At 43.0% G+C, this 20,714-nt stretch overlaps 1 protein-coding gene across 2 annotated transcripts in view; it reads right to left on the reverse strand.

The window, feature by feature from the left end:
• The window catches only part of GRAP (GRB2 related adaptor protein), a 112,266-nt gene that overhangs the window by 68,196 nt on the left and 23,356 nt on the right, over nt 1-20,714 (reverse strand). For both annotated transcript variants that reach the window (XM_082260624.1, XM_082260623.1), the window contains one exon: nt 7,207-7,304. In XM_082260624.1, the coding sequence (XP_082116750.1) occupies nt 7,207-7,295 (89 nt within the window). In that variant the 5' untranslated portion in view covers nt 7,296-7,304. The remainder of the gene's footprint in view (nt 1-7,206; nt 7,305-20,714) is intronic.

Below are 20,714 nucleotides of genomic sequence, written 5' to 3' on the forward strand. Positions count from 1 at the left end.
TAAAATTACACCACTGTGGTTTTGAAATTCAGATAAAGGCCTACTGTTTTAAGGCTTCGGCTTTTCTTGCTGTCATAATTTGAGGACACCAGCTTACCCGCTGCCTAAAGACGACATATCACTTTCTCATTCAGGGTAGAGTGACGGGTTTTCTTAATAGGGCACCCTCAACCAAATGGTACTTACCTTCCCCTCTATTCTCTGTCTGGAGTTCTGGGTCTAATCCCTGTTGGAGCTTACACAGGGTCAATGACCTTCTTTTTTTCCCCACCTTACAGTCTTCAGGCCTGGCCATCTTGATTCGAGCACTGCATCCAGGGAGGAATGAGAAGAAGGTAACATGTTCCCCTGTGCCAGAAGTACTGGGTACTTCTGAGGCCCACAACAGATAAATGGAATTGCATGAAAGCATTGAGAAAATATTATTGGGTGTGACCGGTCAAGATTATAGACAATGTGACAGATTTAAAGTGGTTGTAAAGCCTTAAGGTGAAAATCTGTCAGTGCTCCAGCACCCTCCCTTTTTCTTACCTGAGCCCAATTTGATCCAGTGATGTGCATGAGCGCAGCAGCTCCAGCCGCTTTCTCTCTTCTCATTGGACAAATTTATAGCAGCAGGAGCCACTGGCTCCTGCTGCTGTCAATCAAGTCCTGTGACACCGTAGTGGGGGGGGGGGCAGAGTCCCTGCTGTATGTGTCACTGGGCGCAGTACGGGGACTCGGGCGCAAGCTGGCACAGGTGCCACCATGGAAAGTGGTAGTGATCGACCAATATTGGTTTTTCGTTGCCGATACCGATATTTTGGCCAATGCATATTGGTATCGGCCGATATGCGCCAATATTGTCGTACATTTAATTTTTTTTTTTTTTTCTTGACAGGTACTCTTGTGGAGGGATCTGGGGGTCTAAAAGACCCCAAAACCCTCCTCTGCACTTAAAAGCATTCAAAACGACGAGTTTGGCTGTTTTAAATGCTGTCATTTTTTTTTTATCTGGCGCCAGTACCCGGAAGTGATGTCATGACATCACTTCTGGGTTTTTGCATGGAGACCCGATCAGAGCCGAATGCGGCTTTGATCGTGTCTTCGGCGGCCATGCAGGCTGGTTGCCCGGTGGGATGGGGGGGGGGGTCTTTTCCAGCTCCTTGTAATGACAGCCGCATCTGTTGTCATTACAAGACAGCCGACCCTCGGCTATGGACGCCGGTACCGGGGTGATGCCTCTAGCTGCAGGCATCACTCCGGTATAAGCACTTTCCCGAAATATCGGCAATATCGGTAACCTCCGGGGCTGATTCCAATATATCAGGGAAAGTGCATATCGGTCCTCGAGATATTGGCTTTGCCGCTAATAAGTCTAACCCTAGAAAGTGACTTTCCATAAGAGGGAACCCGATGAAGAGGAGGAGCCTGGAGTGCCTTCGGGGGACCCAAGAAGAAGAGGATCAGGGCTGCCCTGTGCAAAACCATTGCACAGAGCAGGTAAGTATTGGCATGTTTGTTTTTTTGTTTTGTTTTTTTTAAAAAGAAAAGGTTTCCAACAACGTTAATATTTCTTTGTTGTTGGTAACCTGGAATCAACACGTTGAATTGTCATCAGACCGGGACTTTTTAGGTGCCACAATGATGTTGCCCAGCTCCCATCATATGCATGTATTTTATGTACTGATATCATTTTAATGGTGCAAGGGAGTGGGAGTATGAGTAGTCATGCATTGGACCCTATGTATTAGGCAATATGGATTCAGCTCATTTTTAATTTGTGAAACAGTTTTTTATACATTTTTTAATACAACCCTAATTCCAAAAAAGTTTGTTTAAAATCTACATTAAAAACAGAAAGCAATGATTTGCAAATCTCATATTTTATTCACTATAAATAATAGAAAACATATCCAATGTTTAAACTGAGAAAATGGACCATTTTAAGGAAAAAATAGGGAAAGAAACTGATGACAGCAACATGTCTCAAAAAAGTTCGGACTTGGCCATGTTTACCACAATGTAGCATCTTCTCTTCTTTTACCAACACTCTGTAAATGTCTGGGAACTGAGGAGACCAGTTGCTGGAATTTTGGGACAGGAATGTTTTGCATGATATAGGATTCTAACTACTCAGCAGTGCTGGGTCTTTTTGTTATATTTTTGGTTTCAAGATAAACCAAATATTTTCAATTGGCGTCCCAATTTTTTTTTAGATTGTAGTTGTAATAACAATTGTGAATTCTTTTAAAAATGCATGTTATATACATCACTGTGACACCTAAAAGGTCCCAGTCTAATGACAATTCAATGTGTTGATTCAAGAATGTACGGGGACTCGATGCATCATCAGAACATACTGTATCTGACCTGTAATCTGGAAGTCTGAGAACACCAACTACTGATGCTCAGATTTAATTTAATCATGCTGGTGGTTTATAATAATGTTTAACCACTTGCAGACCAGCCGCCGTACTTATACTGCAGCAGGCCAGGTCTGTCCTGCAAAACGATGCACCTGTACATCGTTTCGTAGGACAGCTAGTGGGGACACGCGCGCCGATTGTCCACAGGGGCAGCCAATTAGCGGGGGTCCGCCAGGCACCCGCAATTGCTCCCCGTGGAGACAGAACTGCGGTCTGCCGATGTAAACAAAGCAGACCGCTGTTCTGTCAGTGATGAACACTGGGATCCTATGTTCCTCCTATTTAGGAACACAGGTGTCTGTGTTCATCCAGCAAGTCCACACCCCACACAGTTAGAAAGCACCCCCTAGGGGCACAGTTAACCCTTTAATCGCCCCCAGTATTAACCCCTTCCCTGCCAGTGTCATTAGTACACAGTGGCGGCTGGTGCTCAATTTTCTTGAGGGGGCAGCCCCCCCCCAGCCAGCCGACCACATAATCCAACCCCCGCTTGATTGATCAATTGATTGATCGCCCGTCAGACCCCCGCCAGCCCCTGCACTTACCCCATGCAGGTGGCTGCTTCTCATCTTGCATTTTCTCCAGGGTACTGGCAGTCGATTCTCCTCCATTCAGGAGTTAGGACTCGCGGCCACTAGGGTCTTAGGACTCCCGGCCAATCGGGACTCAGGACCAGCTTCCTGATTGGCCATGAGGAGAAACAGGAAGACATTAGCAAATATTAATTCGCTAATGTCACACAACTGGGTCAGGCGCATGGATTAGGGGGGGCGGTGCCCCTGCGCCCCGTATAGAGAGCCACCATTGTTAGTACAGTAACAGTGCATATTTTTAGCACTGATTACTGTAGCAATGTCACTGGTCCCCCCAAAAATGTAAAAAATGTCAGCAAGGTGTTCGATCTGTCTGCCGCAATGTCGCAGTCCCGCTAAAAATCGCTGACCGCCGCCATTACTAGTAAAAAAAATAAAAATAAATAAAAATGACATAAATCTTTCCCTTAGTTTGTAGGCGCTATAACTTTTGCGTAAACCAATCAAAATACACTTACAGTAATCCCCCGCTCCATCGCAGTTCAGTTTTTGAGGTCCTGGTAATTCGCGTTTTTTTTTGTAATGTTATTTTACTATATAAATCATTAAAAATGAAATATTTTTGTGTTTTCCATAGCTCTTGCTATGTCTCTTAGTATCTTTTATGTGTTTAAATGAGTTTCTATTGTTTTAAAAGTGTGTTTAAAGACCTTAAAATGCTTTTACATGTACAGTGACAGTAAAAAAAACATGCCTACAATGCATTTTAATAGGGTTTTTCTATTTCGCGGAATTTCACTTTTCGTGGCTGGGTCCGGAACGTAACCCCCGCAATGGAGGGGGGTTTACTGTATTGGGATTTTTTTTACCAAAAATATGTAGCAGAATACATATTGGCCTAAAATGATGAAAAAATTTAATTTTTACATTTTGTTTAATTGGGAATGTTTATAGCAGAAAGTAAAAAATATTGTTTTTTATCCAGAGTTGTCTTTTTTTGTTTATAGCGCAAAAAATAAAAAATCACACAGGTGATCAAATACCACCAAAAGAAAGCTCTATTTGTGGGAAAAAAGAACATCAATTGTATTTGGGTACAACATCGCACGACCAAGCAATTGTCAGTTAAAATAACGCAGTGCTGTATCGCAAAAAATGGCCTGGTCCTCAAGGGCGTAAAACCTTCTGGTCCAGAAGTGGTTAAAAAATGCAGTCATTTACAAGCTAAAGAGTTCTGCTTTTGATGGTACAGCCCTTTTCCAGCCAAATTTTTTTGTTATACAGAGAGGGAAAGCATTAAAAGATCTGCCAGGTTTTAACTGATACCTATCCCCATGGGGGAATTTACCCTCACTTTTTGCCCTGGTGACAGGAAATCACAAGGACTGAAAGTGATAGAAATTCTCTCAGATGGAGGCAGAGACAGCAACAATATGGCATTATTTAATAGAGCGGTGAAGTGTTAGAACATCTGTGAAATTTTTATTTTTCTCTAGGTCTTTTTGTCCCAGTGACCCTCTCTTATTTCTAGTCCCGATGCCACCTAAACAGGAAGGAAGATATCTCCAATGAGGACACAGAAGTTCTGACCTTTCCTGGCACAAAAAGAGAAACAGCTAGAAACATTCAATTCTAATTTCTTAACCAGGGTTCCTGCAGAGTTTGCTAGGGATTTCTTAAGCTGTGACCAATTGATCTACCATTTGATGGTGCCTGCAGCATTCTGGGGTCAATGCAACTTGGCAAGAAGTCTGCAAGAACCCAAAGCTGTCTATAAATGTGGCATTCTGACCATCACTACATGTTGGACATTCTCCCCACTTGCCACCAATGTATGGGCCATGATTTCCCACTGACCACCAATAAAATGTGTTTTGCAAGGGTCCCCATGACCTGAAAATTATTTTCAAGGTAACAATATGGCATTATTTATTAGAGCAGGAAAGGTTAGAACATCTGTGATATTTTTTATTGTTCTCTAGGTCTTCCTGGCCCAGTGACCCTCTCTTATTTCTAGTCCTGGTGTCACCTTAACAGAAAGGAAGATATCTCCATTGCTGACACAGAAATTCTGACCTTTCCTGACTCTTTACCAAAAACTGAAAGAAAAGTTTGGGCTGGAGCTGGGACAAGAACAGAAGGATTTGCTTACAAAAAAAGAAACAGCTAGAAACATTGAATTTTTATTTTTAACCAGGGTTCCTGCAGAGGTTTCTAGGGGTTCCTTAAGCTGTGACCAAATGATCTACCATTGGATGGTGCCTGCAGCATTCTGGGGTCAACACAACTTGGCAAAGACTTCTGCAGGAACCCAAAGTTGTCTAAAAGTGTGGCATTTTGACCACCACTACATGTTGGACATTCTTTCCACTTGCCACCAATGTATGGGCCATTTTTTCCCACTGACCACCAATGAATTGGTTTTTGCAAGGGTTTCCTATGACCTGAAAATTATTTCCAAGGTACTAACGTTGTGAAAAGCTGCTGTACAAAAAGTAAACCGTTAGTGGGGTTCCTCCTTACAAAAACACAACGTAGGCTGTATTTGTTGCACACTCCACTTGCAGATCGGTACAGTGCTCTGAATTCCACCACGTGTTGCAATGTAAGTTGTGGTTACTGTGGTTTCCTATCTGCTTCACTAAGTTCAGGGAAATAACCCAGCACAACAGATGTGTCTAAGCTTCATCACCAGTGCTGGGAACAAGGGCACCTACAGACTCATGTCTATATTATATATCTAACTCCACCTTTCAGTACAGCAGCCTCATATACATTACAACCCAACATATAGCAGAAATATGTAGCAGCTACAAATCACTTTTCTTACAATGAGCACCAATGAAAGTTCTGCTATGTAGGAATTTCAAGCAATGTGTTACTCAGTGATTGAGCGCTGGACTGTTTGCAGCACTTTGGACAGCTATGGAATTTCCAACTTTAGCAGCTCTCTTCTTCCATAACATTTCCAAAATAAGCCCCTTCTTAACCAATGACACCAACAAGGTACCATTTAATTTCCTGGTTATCTCTAGCCTTGACTATTGCAATGTTGTCCTTTTTTACCCTACCTCTCCAAAGGTTAACCCCCTTCAGTCTATCATGGATGCTACTATTAGAATACTAATCCAACTGCTCAGTTTCAGCCAACCCTCTCTACCAATCCCTCCACTGGCTTTCACTTGCAGAACAAAAAAAAAATTCAGAATACTAACAAAAACATACAAAGCCATCCACAACTCCAGCAACACCACCAATCTCATCTCAAAATGTTATCCAAACTGTCCACTCCGCTCCTCCCAAGACCTCTTGCTGTGTAGCCTTCTTCCCACCTCCTCCAGGACCTTTCCCATCCTCTGGAACTCTTTACCCCAGTCTGTCCAGCTATCTTCTACTAGGTGATCCCTGAAAACGAATCTATTAATGGAAGCCTATACCACCTGTACTTAACAAACTACACTTCAACTTCCTCCATCAGCTCATCCCTTACAGTTATTACTTTTTGTATCACTCGCCCCACCTTTTACATTGTAAGCTCTCAGAAGCAGGGCCCTCGCAGCTCTTTTATATATAAAGTTGAACTGAAGTCAGCAGTACTTACCTTTGCTTCAAAGGACGACTCCCACAAGGTCCCTTGCCATTACCAGCATCTTCTCCCTGGCTTTTTCAGCTGTTTTGATTGGCCAGTATGGGATAACGTCACTCCCACGCATGTGCAGCAGCTCAGTCAATCCAGCACACAGGTGCTGTAGCTCTTCAAGAGCTATGTTGGCTGAAAAACCGGATATAGAATGCCTGGTTCCCCATTGCTCATTGCATATAATATTTCTGCCATTAGGTAGTGGTATTAACAGTGTTATGTTTAATTGGTTCGTGGCACCAACATGGCAGCATACATGTGGTAGTAGCTCCCCAAATTTTGGTATTTGATCCAAAATTTACTAGCGCCAATGTGACAACATACATGTGGTAGGCTGGGCTACTACCAAAAGTATTTTGCCAAGGATCGGTGCCAGAAAAGGAAAATAATGTAAGTATTTGATACAATTTACAGTTATAATGTAACGTTCTTCCTAGTGGAGCTACATGGTTATGATGTAATTTCCTGTGTCTCTGTGTTTGGTTTCCAATAAAATAAGAAAGACTCAGTTTATGTGTCCAGCATGGCAAGCATTATATCTGCAGTAGTTTTCAACATAGCAATTTCTTGGTGACTTTACTGGAAATCAGGGCTGGATGAAAGACATTGATCTTGAGTTACTTACGGGTGGGGCTTTACTTTGATATAATTCTTAGGAATATATCCCTCTTGCCCTTTAAGTTCTGCTTTGTACCAGTTCTGATCATCTTCCATATTAAGGATCTGAAAGAAAACATGACTTTTCTGATTATTATTTATATACACCTATTTTGGACAGAGAAAAAGGTTTTTAAAAAATAAGTATAAAACTATACTGAGAAAAACAGCAGTATTCATTGTAAACATGTTAGTGTTACTACTATTACTAAGTATTCCTATCATCAGATATTATTTTTTCATAACTGCTTGCATAGGAAGTAATGTGTTAGTGTAACACTTCCAGGTATTTATCACCACTCACAGAGATCATAGTACTGCCCCCATACTAGGAATTCCCCCTATGTTTGGTATGAGATGGGTTCTGTGAATATTATATACTTTATATATAACAATATATATATAATAATATTCAGGGGGCTGAATTTAAACCTCATTGAAATCAATGGGCACCGAAGGTTAAAAAACAGTAATAGGACATTTTCTAGGCTTATAGACGAAGGGTTGTGACGCAAATAATATGGATTGGGGGGGGGGGGGGGGGGGCTGTTCTGGGGAACATATACGAAAGCAAGAAACATTTTTAAAAAATTCTTCAAAAACCTCCCCTTGAAAATCTGAGCAATTGCCACATCCAGAAGGCCAGAAGGTAGATTTCAATTCATCAGAGGTACCTTTAAGAACCTAGGAACACATGACCTTCCTCTGGACTGTATGTGACCAACTGGCTGCCTTTAAAACGGGTATCCTAGTGCTTGGAGGAGACTTTAGCCTGCTTTGAACTCTTTTTTTTAGACTCCTCTACGGGCACTTCTGCGGTCCCATTCCGAGCCCTACAACAGATCAAGCTTCAGCTCACCACTCTAACCCTACACGACTCCCGGAGGTTATCACATCCCAACATTACCACCTTTACCTATCCCCCCCCCCCCCCATGAAAAATACTCAAAAATAAATTACTCCCTTTCTCAATCAGATTAAACACCCCTGCGGTTTGTGTCAATAGACCCCATGTATCTATTGGTCCACTATCCCATAACCATAACCTTATCATTTCCAGAAAGAGACTGAAGAACTAACATTTGGAGATTGGATTTAGCCCTTCTCAAAGATCCTTGGGATTTGAACACAGCCAGACACACATTAGAAGGAGTTTGAACTACATACATACTGATGTGCCTGCAATAACACAGTGGGAGACACATAAATGTGTCCTTAGAGGTGAAAATCTCACAATAGCTGGGAGTCATAAGCGAGCAACACAAACTTGTATTCAATCCCTACAGACCCAAATACATAAATTTGAAGCAAGCCATACAGTAAATGCACACAGGCAGCCTCCACACTACAAGATCTAGCATTAGCTAGGACTAAGCTATTGGAGGAATTGGGGAATAAGACGCAATACCAGTTCATACTCAGCCAAAAGGTTTTTTTTTTGGAGCATATTAATTAAAGTGGTAAACTCATGGCTAAAATGCTACAGGAGAAGAAATCTGATATGACCATGCACACCATTCCCAACAAGAGAGGAACTTTGTAATGCAGGATGGTAAAAATTGCCTCGCAATTTATAAGTGATTATGAGACCTTGTAAAATCTCAACTGTGGCCTAGAAACAAAGCCTTTTTCCACAGCTCATGAGTGCATTCTATTTGATTACTTATCCACCAGATGCCCTCTGGCAATATCTCGGTCGGCATCTGCCGAATTGGATAACCTGATTTCTTGAAAGAGCATTCATTTCTGCGCTTCAGCAGATGAAACCTGGCAAAAGCCCCAGTCCCGATGGTTTCATTCATTTCTGCACTTCAGCAGATGTAACCTGGCAAAAGCGATCCTGATGGTTTACGGGTGCAATACTACAAGCTATTGGCCCCTCACTCTTTGAGAGTCTTTACCTCACTCACTGAATCCTCAACCCCATCCCCGGGATTCCATGAGGTCCACATAGTGGTTATCAATAACAACGACAAGGATCCTCTCTTGGTCACTAATTATCGACCAATTTCAATCCCTACTGTAGATTTTAAACTGTACGCCAAGATTGTGGCGCATCGACTTCTCTCCTCTTGGATTATTCTCGAACAGGTATCTTGGGAAGAGAAGCACATGACAATACTATCAGGGCACTGAATATCCATCACTCTCTAACCAAGCATGCTACCCCTGCCATCAATGGATACTAAAAAGGCTTTTGACAGGGTGGCTTGGGATTATATGATGGTGGTTTATCCTCACTCAGAATAGGGAAGGTCATGTGCAGCAGGATTTGAGCCTTTTACACTTCACCACAGGCTAGGGAGAAGGTTAATGGTAGCATGTCAGAAGCTTTCCCTTTAATAAATGGCACTTGCCAGGGATGCCCCCTGTCACTTATTTTGTTTTGTCTTTGGAGCCCATCCTGTGTAGTTTACATACCAATCCGAAGTGAGAGTTATCCAAGTAGGCAGTAGGGAACACAAAAGAGCCATGTTTGTGGATGATGTGCTCCTCTTCTTCTCTGACCCACTAACCTCCCTCCCATCCTTACTGTCTGAGCTGCAGTTATATAGCTGGATCTCAAATCTACAGATTGAGGGCTGGTTCACACCAAGAATCACATGCGGTTTAGTGCAGTGCAATTTGAGCCTATTCATTTTGAATAGGCTGAATTGCACTGGAATGCAGCAAAAGTAGTGCATGCACTTCTTTAAAAAATGCACAGCAACCGGATCGCATGGTATAGAAGTACCATGCGATATGGTGCAGGCACGCGCACTGTGCTTGCGACCTGCTTTTGGGTGGCATTAGCTGAACATTGACACCTGCTGCAATGCAACTGCAATGCATTTTAAATTAGGTGCAAGAAACAACCACAGAAGATGGGTTTCCTGAACTGCGATCTGCTGTAAATGGGCACTAAAATCTGAGGCTCTAAATGTGTCACTGGACTCACAAGTGCCAACATACAGCATGTTCCCATTCACATGGGTAAAGGAGGCTTTTAAGTATCTGGGGATTTAGCTTCCAACAGACACAACTACGCTTTACACTCGTAATTTCGTGCTTTTGTTAAAATGCATACAACTTGATTTGAAACGCTGGGAAACTCTGTGAGAAACCATATTTCTCCTGTTTCGGAAGAAGAACCATTATGACAATCTCCTCCCCAGTATACTATGTGTTCTGCAGGCAATACCACTTTGGCTCCACTGACTTTCTTTACATTGTTACGAAAGCTTTTTAGCAGGTTCATTTGGAAGAACACCACACCGAGAACTAGTCCTATGACAAATACATTACACCTAACACCAAAGGAGGTATTGGACTGCCAGATACCAAACTCTTTTATCATGCATGCCACTTCACAAGAGTGGTGGACTGACATATACATTTGGATCTAAAGGTCTGGATATCCCTAGAATAAACTTTCATCAACATTGGCAACTCTCCTGTGGCGTGCCAGAGGAGGAAACCTTTTGGGCGTGTGTAGTACTGTGTACCCATTCCCGCATCGGGGCGACACTTCTGTATTTTCATTACACCTGTAAATTGTCCACTCTTTCTTCTTTCTCAAGCCCTCTGACGCCTTTGCATTAAAATCTGGATTTTTCCCAGGTATACAAAAGGATTTCCCCTAGTAAAGACATGGGAGCCAAAGCATTACATGCGGGCCAGTTTTTTATTAAGGGTGTATTTTGTGATAGGGCAGACCTTTCTGATTTGCTCTCTACACCCCTGTTTCACTACTTGGGCCTATTTTCAAACTTGCCATTTTGACTCGAAAACACTAACCTCCTACAGAGCATTTACACCTTTTAAGACACTTTGTGTTTTCAAATCCCCACAACGCCACCTCATCTCTTCTATCTAGGGCCTGTTTTTTGCAGACATTAATTTTAAGTTGTCCCCATCTGCCCAGAACTGGGAAAATTATTGCGGATTGAGTTATCTGTACAGGATTGAAAAGTGGCCCCCAACACCATGCACAAAGGTTCCATTAACGTGACAGTACAGGAAATAAATTTTAAAGTCTGTTACATACAGAGTGCCTACTCTGCTCTACCTCCCACTTGTTGGAGGTGTAAGGGTGCTAAGGGATCTATGTTACATATCTGATGGCTTTACCCCGCCATACAGTTTTACTGGACTGGAAAGTGCGTGTTATCACTTCTACATTTACTAGCTACCCTCTTGAATTCTAACCTACGCAATACTTTCTTCACCATCTTCTGTCATGAAAGGTGGATAACATAAGTGTTCTTTCCATGCACATGATAAATGCTGCCTGGATGTGTATCCCTGTACACTGGTGCCCAAATCAGGTAATGTCTTTAAAGGGATGGTTCACTAGATTGAGCAAAATAGCGCAAATGGTAGAACGTATTTATGTCTCATTAGATAGGCTTTCACCAGTCACCAAAAAATGTGCCTGCTAGTTTAATTAACAAACCTCTGAAGAAAGCTACTATGTCTGCTACCCACTGAGGCTCTACAACTGATTTCTTGAGTTTCCAACCCCTCAGCTTTTTGTAGACCTGACAACAAAAAGGCCTTGACCTGACGCAGAGGGACACAAGTATACAGAAAGACTTCTTCAATACACTCCCCCTTTTTTTTATCATGTAATCATATATACCATCAGCCTAGCCTTGACCTTCTCACTTCTTTTCCTCTCCACCCTTACCTCCTACCCCTTTTAACCCCCCCCCCTTTTTTTTCCTCTTTCCTTTCTGTCTTTTTTCTTCTTCTTCACAAACTGTCTCATTTTTTTTTTTTTTAACAGAGAACTTTTATTAAATAAACAGCAAACAGTACAAGGGTAGAAAGAAAACAAACAACATGGCACAACGCACCCTACGCAGAGGGCAGAACATTTCCAATAGTAATAGTAGATTGACGCCGGCAGGAAGTGTCCCTCGATCCGGGTGGGCATCATATGACGTCCGCCCGGATTAGCTGCTCTCCAGCCCCCCGTCGGGACACAGCCCATCCCCGATCGGTGTAAAGAGCCATTAAAAAAATGGCTCTTTACCATGTGACCGGCTGTGATTGGTACCACTCTGCAGCCCATCACAGTACCCGAGTACCTCTCTGTAGCCCATCAGAGTACCCAAGTACCTGTCTCCAGCCCAGAGTACCCGAGTACCTGTCTCCAGCCCAGAGTGCCCGAGTACCTATCTGCAGTCCATCAGATTACCCAAGTACCTGTCTCTAGACCATCAGAATACCCAAGTACCTCTCTGCAGCCCATCAGAGTACCTGAGTACCTATCTGCAGCCCATGCCTCCTAGATTATGTGTTGGGGTGTTTGCTTTCCAAAATTGGGTCATTTTGTGGGGGTTTGCATTGTCTTGGTGTTCCGGGGCCTTCAAGTGTGATTGGTTGTAATGAAATTATATGTGTAATTTATGCTCCTAGAACACCTGACGGTGCTCCTTGCATGTTGGGCCTCTGTATGTGGCTATGCTGTGACAAAGTCTCACATATGTGGTATCGCCATACTCAGGAGGAGTAGCAGAATGTATTTTGGGGTGTCATTTTTCCTATTTACATGCTATGTGTTAGAAATATCTTATAAATTGACAACTTTGTGTAAAAAAAATGCGTTTTCATTTTCTTTCCACATTTTCCAAAAATTTGTGGAAAAAAATGACATGTTCAAAAGACTCATTATGCCTCATAGAATATACGTTGGGGTGTTTGCTTTCCAAAATGGGGTCATTTTGTGGGTAATTCCATTGTCCTGGTGCTTCAGGGCCTTCAAAAGTGTGATTGGTTGTATTGAAACTATATGTGTAATTTATGCTCGTAGAACACCTAAAGGTGCTCCTTGAATGTTGGGCCTCAGCCAGGCTGTGTAAATGTCTCACACATGTGGTATTGCCATACTCAGGAGGAGTAGCAGAATGTATTTTGGGGTGTAATTGCAAGTATGCATATACTGTGTGTGAGAAATAACTTGTTATTATGACAATTTTGTGTAAAATTATTTCTTCACATTCCCAAGAATTGTGGGAAAAAAATTACAACTTCAAAAAACCCCCCATGCCTCTTACTAAATACTCTGAAATGTCTACTTTCCAAAAAGGGGTCATTTGGGGGGTATTTGTACTGTTCTGACATTTCAAGAAATTAGATAGGCCGTCGGTACATCAGGTGTGATTAGGTGTGATCAATTATCAATGATTGGCACCATAGCTTGTAGACTATAACTTTTACACAGACTAAATAATAACCACTAATTTGTTACAAAAGATATGTAGTAGTATAAATTTTGGCCCAAATTTATGAAAAAAAAATACTTATTTGCAAAATTTTATAATAAAAACTAAAACAAAATGTTTTTTTTTTTTCAAAATTTTCACTCTTTTTTTACTTATATCACAAAAAATAAAAAATCCAATGGTGATTAAATACTACCAAAAGAAAGGTCTATTTGTGTGAAAAAAATTATAAAAAAATTGATTGGGTACAGCGTTGCATGACGAGTAATTATCATTCAAAGTGTGAGAGTGCTGAAAGCTGAAAATTGGTCTGGGCAGGAAGGGGGTGTAACTGCTCTGTATGGAAGTGGTTAAAATATTAGGGAACTAAAAAAATTGTCTTGGGGCTGCCCTTAACCTGCATGTGAAGTCTGTATTATGTATACTACCTACTATGGAAAAAAATGCTTTTTAAATTTCCAGTAAATGACAGTTCCCAGCTGCATACTTTTGTTTGTAAACAAAGCAGTTGGGAATTCCCTTCATTTATACCAGACCCTTATATTAGATGAGGGTCTGGTATAAAGGTTAGTGGTAACCCTATCCAAAAACATAAAACGGTGTGGGGTTCCCCCTATAACACAAGTGTCAAACACAAGGCCCGCGGGCTGAATGCGGCCCCCCAGGCTATTTCATGTGGCCCTCACACCTCTCCTGCAGTCCTTACCCTTACCTCTCCTTACTACAGTGGTTGTGGGATTCTGTGGGTGGGGGCTCATTAAAACCATTAGAATCTGGAGGGCCCCTTTACCAAAATGGGGGGGGGGGCATTTACCACCCTCTACCCTCTATGTGAATTAATACACTGCTTATTCCTGTGTTAGTGCACCCTGCAATACAACTGTAGCAGTTTGGTCATTGGAATTTGTAAAGCTGGCCATACACTAGCAGAATTTTGTTCAAAATTTCTCATTGTGAGAACGTTTGTTAAATTTTCGAATCATTAATGTACTTAATTTCATGTTTGTTTTTGACTGCAGTAACAAGAAAATTTGATGGAGCAGGATAGAAAAATTTAATGCAGCAAACACATTTCTAACAGTGAAGATGGTTTTTCATTCAGGAAAGTCCATTTGTTCTGAATCCAAACGCTAAAACCAAACAAAATTTGGAAGTACATTTGAACGACATTCATCAAGTCATTCAATGTACTATGAATTTTCATACAAGTTTTTGTAGCAATGTTTGTAAGAACGTTTTTTTGTAAATCCTTTAGTGTATGGCCAGCTTAAAAGAAAGACATGACTGGGGTATTGCCCATGTTACGGCAGCCATGACACTACCCAAGTACCACCCCATTTTCCATCAACCATTTTACCCAACTTTAAATGAATTCAGACCAATTCATCTTTATTTGGGCTTTAATCGTCATGGCACCCCTTTTATTAAACAACCATAATTAGAAAATCTCTTCAATAAATAATATTATATTCTTTATCAAACAAAAACACAACAACAAAAACATAACAGAACATAACAGCCTGATATAGCTACCTTCTCTTCTAATAGGTATTAGGATTTTTGAAGGCACCTTGAATGACCAACTGGCTGTATCTGGCATCAACTTGGATAACCACTGCCCCCAGCCGCAACTACATTTGCTCGGGACAATTGTTTATCAGTTCCCCAGCCGATACAGCCAGCTTAACCAATCCCATATTACTTCAGACACATATTAGGACAGGTACACCCATACCGAAGATGGGCCCACAGCCCTCTTTCTCCAAAGAACGTAACCTTCCCCTTCAATAACCCATCGACCTCTGCCTGCTGCCATGACAACACTATCACCACCCTTCTCAAGAAAAAAAGACACCAGCATAACCATTAAAAAAGGGAGCAGGAGGATCTTGTCCTATGCTGTCCCCCTGCTAACTGATGCTAAAGGCAGCACCTCCCATCAAGAGACCCCTAGGACCACACCCTGCACCACCCTGCCCCACCCCATGCTCCACCAATAAGGTAAGTCCTATATTTTCTTTGTGCCCTTAGTATTATTAACCCCTGTTTCACTATACCCTAAACTGCCAAACCCAATCATGTAGGCCTTTCGCTTACACTGCGCTTACAGCTGCTGGCCTGTTGCTGGCTGTTGTAAATCGTATTCCTACCACCTTACGAGTAGGTGAGAAGATAAGCTCCACCAATTGTCTTTAGTAGCAAACAAGTAGAAACTACAGTCATATGCTCTTGCTGGAAACCCCAATCACTTCCTGTGCATAGTATGTGCAATATGATTGAAATTTACAAACTTACTGTAGAGGGAAATATCTGTGTTGACCACAGCAACCAATCAGATTCTACCTATCACTTTTTTACATACAGAAACAAAAGCAAATTGTTTTTTTAACCTTTTACTGTAGATATGTAGGGGTTGATTTATGAAGATGATTTCACCAAAGGTTCACACAATTTTAAATTAAACTGAATTGGAAAAAAATGTGAATCCTGGGTTAAAGTTGTGTGAATCAAAAAATAAAAAATAATAAGTATTATTATTATTATACAGGATTTATATAGTGCCAACAGTTTGCACAACGCTGTACAATATAAAGGGAGACAATACAGCAACAATACAATTCAATACAAGATGGTTAGGAGTAGGGATCGACCGATTATCGGCAAGGCCGATATATCAAGGGCCGATATGCACTTTCACCGATATATAGGAATCGGCCCGGAAGTTACCGATATTGCCAATATTGTGCGCGGCGCACACGAGACGTCATTGCGTGTGTTGCTTCACGTTTCTCAGTGCGCTGGGCCTATAATTTGACACGTTCTGCTTTTTAAGACCACCTCCCACGCCTCGGACAGTGTGTGCAGCTGCAGTCCAGTCACGGTGCCAGCCAGCCACCCACAGTGTTCCAGCAAGCCAGCCACCCACAACAGGCCAGGGTGAGTGACACCAAGCCAGCCACCCACAACAGGGTGACACCAAGCCAGCCACCAACAACAGGGTGACACCAAGCCAGCCACCCACAACAGGGTGACACCGAGCCAGCCATCCACCACTGTGTTCCAGAAAGCCAGCCACCCACAACAGGGTAACACCAAGCCAGCCACCCCCAACAGGATGACACCAAGCCAGCCACACACCACAGTGTTCCAGCAAGCCAGCCACCCACAACAGGGTGACACCAAGCCAGCCACCCACCATAGTGTTCCAGCAAGCCAGCCACCCACAACAGGGTGCCAGCAAGCCACCCACACTGCCAGGCATCAGCCACCGACCCACAACAGGGTGCCAGCAAGCCACCCACACTGCCAGGCGTCAGCCACCGACCCACAACAACAGAGTGCCAGCCAGCCACCCACACTGCTAGGCGTCAGCCACCGACCCACAACAGGGTGCCAGCAAGCCACTCCAACACAGGGTGCCAGCAAGCCACCCACACTGCCAGGCGTCAGCCACTGACCCACAACAGGGTGCCAGCAAGCCACCCACACCGCCAGGCGTCAGCCCCCGACCCACACCAGAACGCCAGCTAGCCACCCACATCGCCAGGCATCAGCCACCGACCCACAACAGGGTAACAGCAGCCAGCCACCCCACAACAGGGTGCCAGCAAGCCACCCACACTGCCAGGCATCAGCCACCAACCCACAACAGGGTGACAACAGCCAGTCACCCCACAACATGGTGCCAGCAAGCCATCCACACTGCCAGGCATCAGCCACGGACCCACAACTGGGTGCCAGCAACCCACACTGCCGGGCATCAGCCACCGACCCACAACAGGGTGCCAGCCAGCCACCCACCCGCGTCAGCCACCGACCCACAACAGGGTGCCAGCAAGCAACCCACACTGCCAGGCGTCAGCCACCTACCCACAACAGGATGCTAGCAAGCCACAAACAGCAGGCCAGGGTGCCAGCAGCCAGCCAGACATTTTTTTTTACCTTATTGTCTCTTTCAAATTGCAATGGAGATGGATGAAGACAGAAAAAGTAAAAGTGTGTTCTGGAACTATTTCTCGTCTTAACCATCTCCAGGAAAAGCAGAAGTGTGCAACACATGCACAAACAATATAAGCATGGGATCAGTAACTGCAAAAAACAAAAATACGTCAAATCTTTGGGCCCATCTAAGAGTTCATCATATTGAATAATATCATGCAGCACAGAAAAAAAAAATTAATATCAATGGGATTTTGAAATACCTCCTCCACTATCCCAGGCAACAATAACAGATATGTTTAAAAAAAAAGAGGTGTCACGGTCTAGATTCAGATGGAAGATCCCAACTGCTGGATAGAGTAATCACAGAGATGATGATCACTGATAACCAGCCATTTACAATGGTGTCTGACTCAGGATTTAAGCGGTTTATGTCCATACTTGAGCCAAGCTACACACTGAAGAGTGAGAAGTATTATCGAACCAAAATGCTGGGAAAGATTCACCAAAAGGTCGTTGAGAAAGTAAAGGCTATGCTGCAACCAGAGAATGCTGGCAACTCACTCTCATTCACGACTGACTGCTGGTCAGGAGGAGGACACACAGAGTCACTAATGAATCTTACATGCCACTTCATTGACAGCGGATGGACAAAAAGGCAATTGGTCTTGAATACAAAAGTGATGCAAGGATCCCACACTGGGAAGTACAGTAGAGAAATGTTTCTAGGCATGCTTGAAGAATGGGCGATCACCAAAGACCGAGTGATGCGTGTGCTCCTTCGAGACAGCAGAGCAAACGTGAAAGGAATAAGGCTTGCTGATATGTCAGGCCAGGTGTGAAGAACGAGTCCTTAATGTTAAAAAAGTTAATAAATAAACATTAACATGTTCAGTAACAGATTTGTGTCGAAATTTGTGTTTATTTTGCAAAACTTTAAATGTACAAAATATTGAGGATCTGGAGAAGTTCTGGAGAGGAGCATGACAAGAGGAGACAAGGAAGCTAGAGAGCAGGCGATCTTGGGAAGGGGGAATGGACAGTTTGGGTGATATTTGTAGACAAGATTAGTGATGCAGTTTGGGGCTGAGTTGTAAATGGCTTTGTATGATTGTTACTGCTTTGAATTTTATTAGTTGGCAATGGGAAGCTAGTCGGCAGAGAGGGGTGGTGGACACTGAACTGTTGGTAAGGTGGATTAGCAGGGATGTAGATAAGGGGGGGGTTAGGCATCAGTGTAAAATATACATTTGAAAAACTAGGAACTAATGCATTGTTATTTTAATGCTGTTGCCTGCTTTTACTCCACCTGACCACCTGGAGTGCCGCTCGCGCTGTAGGCTTGGCTTGGTATGGGGGAAGCTCAGGCTGACAGTGCTCACGTCTGCCTGCTCCGCCTCCTCACCTCCTCTCTAGTCCAGACTGAGACTCCAGGGACATGTCTTGACTTGTCCAGCCAGTTACAGAAGCTTCCAGGAAGACAGCAGCACTGAGAGCAGAGCGGGAGGGAGCGGGCATCACCTATCCCACCCACTAACACATGATCGGCTCCTCCTCTCTTCGAGCTGCCATTTCCTGCCTTTTGGCTCTCGCTTGGGGAAGGAGCTGCCTGAGCCTGAGTGCTGTTAGCTCAGCTGAGCCTGCCTGCCTGCTTGCCAGTACCAAGTGGAAGGATCATCTCAATTTTCTCTGAAGTGCTGCTGTGCTGGAGTCTGAACCTTAACCTTAACTCCAGGAGGACAGGTCACCAACAACCACCAGGTGTGTCTCTCTCTGTGTGCTGTGTTCTAGATCTGAACTTCAACCATGGATCATGTTCATGGCTGCTAGGAACAGTTGGAGTTCAGTTTTTTTTCTTCTGTTCTTTTATAAACTCTTTCATAATATCTATTCTTATCTTCCTCTTATTTCATGCTTGCAATGCATACCTCAGTCTCAACATAAGAGTGTAAGGTTGATGATCTCTTACAAAAGCCAATCCTGCCATTCTGAATATAAGCACAGTGGGCAGGATTGTTTTTTTTTTTTTTTTTGCTCTTGTGTTATCTATTTTATGACAAAGATTGGCTCTGAAAAAAAGGAAAGAGGCCTACAAATGAACAGGCTCTCTCTCCCCATGTGTGTGCTATCTGCACATTCACATAACAGTGGGAACATTCTGAGATTTACCCTTAGCTGTATGGAGTGCTGTGCTACCACATTTCAATGCCACCCTGAAGGTTATTAATCCCTATTTAAATGTATGCTGCTAGACTGCTACATTTTAGCCCTGCTGAGAAAGTTGTTGACCCTTTCCATGCGATGCCAGGCCTACTGGTCTTAGCTTAAATTGGTAGTAAACCACAAAAAATCATCTCCCTGACAGTTAATGGCATAATGTGCTAGTATGTACATTATTATGATTACTATTTTTATTATCACATTATTTTTGCGCGGCTGTTTTGTTACATATTTGAATGTATTCTGTGTTAATTATCTCACAGCAGAGCAGAGTCGCTGCTTATATCACCAATTAGTTGTGGTTTTAATAATGATGTTTTCCAAGCGCAGTTTCAAATTTTGGATTTTATATATATATATATATATATATATATATATATATATATATATATATATATATATATGTGTGTGTGTGTGTGTGTGCGTGTGCCTCTTTCCCTTGTGTGCTCCTCAGGCTAAAACTGCAGTGCAGAATTTCTTCCTGTCATTGATTCATACTATAACTAGGTATCTGAGATTGTGGGAAGTGCTGGCAAAGTTTGTTGATTGAGGTGCTGGGTGCTGAGTCTTCTATAATTGCTGTTGTGTTAGCCTGTTAGGCCCTGACTGTTCACAGGTAGCAATTTGGGATTGTGGGCAGAATATCCCAGTGATTCAGCCCACCGCCACACCAAGATTCCAATCCAAATCGCACAGCAATGCTGGCAAAACGCAGCGATTTATTACACAAGGATCCAAAAACCACACCATGTTTTGGTGCCACTAAAAATGAATGGGACACAAACACACGTGCTGCACAGTGGCGGCTGGTGCTCAAAATTTTTGGGGGGGCGCAAAAAGAAAAATGTAATAGGTATTGCTTCGCGCCAAAAAACGCAGTAAAAAAATTGCGTGACTTTGAAGCTGTGCCCCCTTCAATGCAATGAACACTGTGCTGTGCCCCCTTCAATGCAATAAACACTGTGATGTGCCCCCTTCAATGCAATAAACACTGTGCTGTGCCCCCTTCAATGCAATGAACACTGTGCTGTGCCCCCTTCAATGCAATAAACACTGTGCTGTGCCCCCACAATGCAGAGTTCAGCGTGCATTCCCCTTTCAATTCAGA

Source organism: Pelophylax lessonae, assembly GCF_965119305.1.
Source record: "Pelophylax lessonae genome assembly, chromosome: 6".
Classification (NCBI taxonomy): domain Eukaryota; kingdom Metazoa; phylum Chordata; class Amphibia; order Anura; family Ranidae; genus Pelophylax; species Pelophylax lessonae.